The 5,551-nt window shown below is 43.1% G+C and overlaps 1 protein-coding gene across 1 annotated transcript in view; it reads left to right on the top strand.

The window, feature by feature from the left end:
• The window catches only part of avpr2aa (arginine vasopressin receptor 2a, duplicate a), a 29,301-nt gene extending 24,379 nt beyond the window's left edge, over positions 1 to 4,922 (top strand). Inside the window, exons 7-8 of the mRNA XM_015016370.1 lie at positions 1,326 to 1,848; positions 3,896 to 4,922. Coding sequence (XP_014871856.1) covers positions 1,326 to 1,848; positions 3,896 to 4,095 — 723 coding nt within the window. The 3' untranslated portion in view covers positions 4,096 to 4,922. The remainder of the gene's footprint in view (positions 1 to 1,325; positions 1,849 to 3,895) is intronic.
• The last annotated feature ends 629 nt before the right edge of the window (positions 4,923 to 5,551 follow it).

Below are 5,551 nucleotides of genomic sequence, written 5' to 3' on the forward strand. Positions count from 1 at the left end.
CAAAAAAAAACAACAACAACAACAAAAAATGCGATCAGACTAAAAATCAGAATTGGGTCTCTTCAAGCTACAGTGTGAACTTAGCCAAAATTAACCCTGGAGCATAATACTGCCACTACCACGTGTGGTGTGGGGTTCTTTTGGAGAGGATCTGTGTTGTCTAGCACACATTTTGGAATTGTGTACCAATTCCAATACTTTAAGTTTAATTTCTTTAGATCATAATACGTAGTTGCATGGGAGTTGCAGGTTTGAGAGTTTTTTTTTTTTGCCTGAAGAAAAGGTTTCTGTCTCACAGCTCTACAACCTTTGACCTAAACCTTTGCTCATACCCTGCTGTTGCCCTCCCAATTGGCTGCCTACCTGTCTCTTTTGGAGACAGTTTTGGAGAAATTTCCAGTTTTTGTAATTTTACCGTTTTCTTTCTTTTTCCCAGTTAATGATGACTGGCTTCATTGTGTCACAGTTGGTGCCTTCAAACATTGAGCTTCTCCTAATCCTGTAGCCTCTCTGCTAACTATAGTTTTAGCTGAAATATGTAGAAGACATGAAAAGCACACTGGGACAACTGAAATTTGTTTCAGTTTGATCGGATTCAAAATCATTGTTAATAGATGTGAACTTAGACGTAATTCTGAGAAAGTATCAAACACATTCCAACAGCATATCTGTTTAAGGGTGTCCACATTTGCACAACCAGGTTATTGCAGTTTAAAAATAACAAAACAAACAAAAAAATATTTTCCTCTTGTGGATTTGTCGGCTTCAGTTCAGTTGGACAAAATAAATTTCACTTTAGAGGTGGAAAACCATAGGAAATTATTCATCGTGATCTCGTTTTTTACTTCACAGGAAAGTGTGCACTTTTGAGAGCCACCGTATTTGGGAAGATATGATCAAAACCTGAAAAAATGCTGAACGTAGTGAGTCCGAAAGCTACGTTTGGTTAATTAGATCCACAACTTTGGAGGTAGCGGTGAATTAGAGATCATAAAATCCCTCTAAAATGGGTTTCAGATTTCCTTTTAAAGGAAAACTGGAACAGAAGCAAGAGATTGAGTGGTTAAAAGGAGCTGCATAAACATTTCACTGCAATAAAATTTAATGGCCACCTTTCTCTAAGGCAGTGAAGAGATAAACCTGTTTAGTGATGCTACTAAAAAATTTCACAGTCGGTTTTTATTGTAGACAACTGAAGCCAACATAGTTTCATTTTTATGTCCATTGAGCGTTCAATTTCTTTCTCTTTATTCTGGCACGTGGCGTTTTTTAAAGCTCATCTGGTTTCCTCGCATTGATCTGCTGCTACAAATCCTGTGTTTCAGATAAGAATCTTCCGGGAGATCCACAACATCTACTTGAAGTCAGAGAGGATAATGATGGCTGAGCTCAAGAGGAGTGAAATCCTTCTTCGCTTCCAGGGCCTCAGGAAGGAGGACGAGCGAGAGAGGGAGAGGGGAAGACAGGCGGCGGGGAGAGAAGGAGGAGGACAGCTCCTGAAGGACAATGACGCCCACGACTGCGAAGTGGGAGAACATTACGACTATGTGCCGTCTGTTATTCAGTATAGTAGCTGCTGCGGCGAACATCAGACAGCAGCCACATCGCTGACGCAGGAGCAAATACCGAACGGCTCGGATTTCCGGGAGTCCTGTGCCAAGTCCGTCCGCTGCTCCCTGGACTATGCCCCCCCTCCGCATCAGGTCACTCCACCCCCCAGCATCACCAAGGCAATGTCCAAGACGGTGAGGATGACCCTGGTCATAGTGCTGGTCTACACCGTCTGCTGGTCGCCGTTCTTCATCGTCCAGCTGTGGGCGGCCTGGGATCCAGACCCTCCAGACCAAGGTTGGTGACAAACATCACGTAAAGGTGCAGCACAACGAACTTACATGCATGTTGTGGGGAATTTTATGTGACAGACTAACACAAAGCAGATCCCAAATTTGAAGTAGAAGGACAATTTGTAGTTTTCAGCATATTTTACAAATATAAACTCTCCTTTACTCTGATAAAATCCAGTACAACCAAATCCCCTGCAGCCAAAGCCAAATGTTCTTCAGAGGTTTGTTGGAGAGCATTAGAGAATGGAAACATTCATAAAAAAACAAACAAACAAAAAAAAACCCCAAAACAAGTTAAAAAAAAAAACAGGGTACACACTAGTAAGTTAAAGAATAACTATAAAGTGAAAGCCTGAGCAAGGAGACCAATAATCAGAGAAAAACCCAAGACATACGTTGCAACCGGAGGAGATGGAGAACTTCACAGCTCAGGTGTAACAATCCGTGGATGGAACAACTAATAGTTTAGAGCCAATAAGGAAGACATAAGAGGTCCTCTCTGCAGTTTTCCTCCCATGCAATGGATGCAAAAGCTTTCTACATGAACAAACATGGTAGTGACAGAGTCATACTGCGGAGATACTGGTTAGAGTTGATGGATAGCGCCAACCACCTTCACCTTCTAACGGAGCGACTCATGTAACCAGCGCTGCAGTGCAGTCAAAGTCCAAACCAAATTCTAATTGAGAATCTGCGACTTGGAAATTGATATCCACTGTCACTCAACTTCAGGATTATACAGAACTTTGTGTGTCAGTCACATGAAATCTCAATCAAACACAAGAAAGTTTTTGCTTTCTAATGCAACAAAAAGTCTTAGAAGTAGGAATGCTTGTTTAAGTCACAGTTTGTTTTTAATCCTTAAGCAAAAAATTAAAAAAAAACAAGACAACCAAGCATCTGCATCCAGGGAGTTAAAGTGAATCCTTGATGCTGTTTTGTCCCACATGCATTCATTCTCCTGAGCCATGTTAATCCTTTTAATTGCTTTAAATGGGCAACCCTGATCTGTTTTGCCACATTGCACAGCCCCCCCCCCAAAAAAATAAAAAAACTAAGCGATTGCGTTACTCAGCAGCAGCCTCCGATCGCTGCTGTTGTCCATCTCACTGAGAAAGGATCCCTCGTTATTCCAAGGACCATTTTCTGATTACAAGAACCGGCCGCAGCTCAGATGATGTAATGGCGAATGAAACACAAGGTCAAAAAACAATGTTTGTTTTGACCCGCAACCAGAACCCCCCTGGATCGCATGTCTCTGTAGATTTTCAGCACAAAACAACTTTTGTTGATGCATTTACTGGCAGCCAGAGATCGGTGCAACCAAGAGCGGCTGCTTCCGCCTTTAGCTGGGCGAGTGGGTGAGCCACAGTAAATAGCTTGTTTGTGTCCATGCTAATTTTGCACCGCAGCCAGGTGTTCACATTTCATTCACGTAGGTGCGTGCCAGCAGCTTGCACACATGGCCAAAAACACACAGGGGTGGACAACGCCGGATGAGCCACGTAAGCTTGTAAGCACCCACACGAGCGGACACACGCATACATATGCAAAGTTTAAATATGAATGAGTCCTTCCTTGCATGCAGCTCCACAAACACACAAATAGAAACACACACACACACTGATTGTTATCAGCTCTGTATTCAAAACAGTGGTTTCAGCGTTTCTGCTGTTCCCGAGTGAAGTAAACTATTCTAGTTGTTATACAAACAATGTATTATTAGATTATTAGATCCATAACAAAATTTAAAAAAGGAAGTAGGTACAGTTTTTTTTCTCCCTGGGGTATTCATATATATTAATTAATGTGTCAAAGTTTAAACCCACAACTTGTTGACAATCTGTGGCAAAACTTGCAAACCGATCTCCTGAGATGCCGTCCATTCGGCCTGCCTTAGCTGGAGCTGCTCTGTAAAGGAGAATTGGTGAAATCTTTTTGTCAAAAAAATATCCCAAATTGAACACATTGAACTTCCTGGTTGCTCGATGACTAACAGTGGAGAAATGCTGCATTTTAGTCATGTGCTTGTTTTCCTGTGTCCTCTGCAGGAGTGGCCTTCACAATCCTGATGCTGTTGGCCAGCCTGAACTCGTGCACCAACCCGTGGATCTACACGGCTTTCTCCAGCAGCGTGTCCACAGAGCTTCAAAACCTGCTGCAGTGTCGGTCACGACTCGGCCGACGCGGCTCCCTCCCGGACGACTCGACGGCCACACACACCTCCACCACTAAGGACAACCTGTACTGACAAACACCTGGAAGACGGACGCGCCAAGACACGCTTGAAAGCACGCGGCGGCTGGGCTTCGTGAACGCCGTGCCGCGAGCATCGACGCTTCTGCCGCCGCTGTCGCCATCTGCAGCATCGCCGCTTGAGAACAGGCCGACCTTTACCAGATGTTTGCTTTGACAAAGGACAGCTGTACCCTCAGCAGGACATCCATCTGTACTCACCTGCCTGCTCCGCCCCCACTGTAGCTACCGGAAAGGATGTCATTGACGATGTCAACAACACGCGCTGCCGAGCCTCGCAGTGCATCTGCAATGCAAAATGACCTGGAAAGCAAAGAGATTTTCACTTCAGTAGCTTCTGGCTCGGGTCTTGTGGAGCAACTCATGTGGGGAAAACAGACAGAAAACACTGGCTGACTCTAACACAGCGGAGAACACCAGGAATGCAAAAGATGGATCGCTGCATTAATATCCTCTTGACATGCCAAATGCACAAGACAGCAGACAAAACTGTGGATCCAGAGGAATCCAAACAGCAATAAGAGAGATTGCTACAGCTATGAATGGGATCCGAAACCAAAGTGAACAAATGTTTTTTTTTTTTCTTTGTTAAACGATAGATTAAAGGCTGAATTCACACTTTGAAGGAAGTCTTCAGAAGCTGGGCATGTATTCACTCCTGAGGATGGTGAGTTGAGGTAAAGCGGAGTCCTCCAAGAAGCTGCAGAAAAACACGCATAAAACACTCTCAAACCGGAGGGGAGGAAGGAGGAAAGAGCAGAAACGAACAAACACATTATCTACGAGCGACTGTGGCTGCGAACTATGTGGCCGTGGTTTGAGTAAACATACAAGACTTTCCAATTACGGAGACTCCGAAAGTATGAGGACGAAGAAGTTACATTCCAGGCGCAGTCCAGATAATGTAAAGTGTATTTATTGACCACGTGCAGCACAACGGATACTACCTTTTATTTAAATGTTGAATATGATGGCGCGTTGAAGGAAAGCAAAAAGATGTCAAACCAAAGTTTTATCTACGCAGGTCTTAACAGCAACAAGCTTCAGCAGACGTGACGGAAATCACTGCATTTTAGCAGAACTGTTGAGAAGAAAGTCCACATTAAGAGGGAAATGAGTCCAAACAAAGTGCCTGGGACATGAGTTATAGATGTTGTTAGAAGGGCCTCCCTGAACGTTTAATCTCCAAATGATGTCAGCTGTGTTATTATTAGACGGAGCTACCATCAGAGCAGGGATTGTAAGATTTGTTATATAACACCATGAGCCATTTATACATTTTACTTTCTTATTTATTGTTTAAAAAGATTATATATATATAAATATATATAAATACTCCACATTATTTTTCTTTCTGTGTAGTACATTATGCCCCTTCACTGCATGGCAAACTAAATGTTGTTTTTATATAAAAGTGTTACAATATAAGCTGATCTTTCGACAGATACATC

This window comes from Poecilia latipinna, unplaced genomic scaffold, assembly GCF_001443285.1.
Source record: "Poecilia latipinna isolate Pla-1442-1.1 unplaced genomic scaffold, P_latipinna-1.0 Scaffold2011, whole genome shotgun sequence".
Classification (NCBI taxonomy): domain Eukaryota; kingdom Metazoa; phylum Chordata; class Actinopteri; order Cyprinodontiformes; family Poeciliidae; genus Poecilia; species Poecilia latipinna.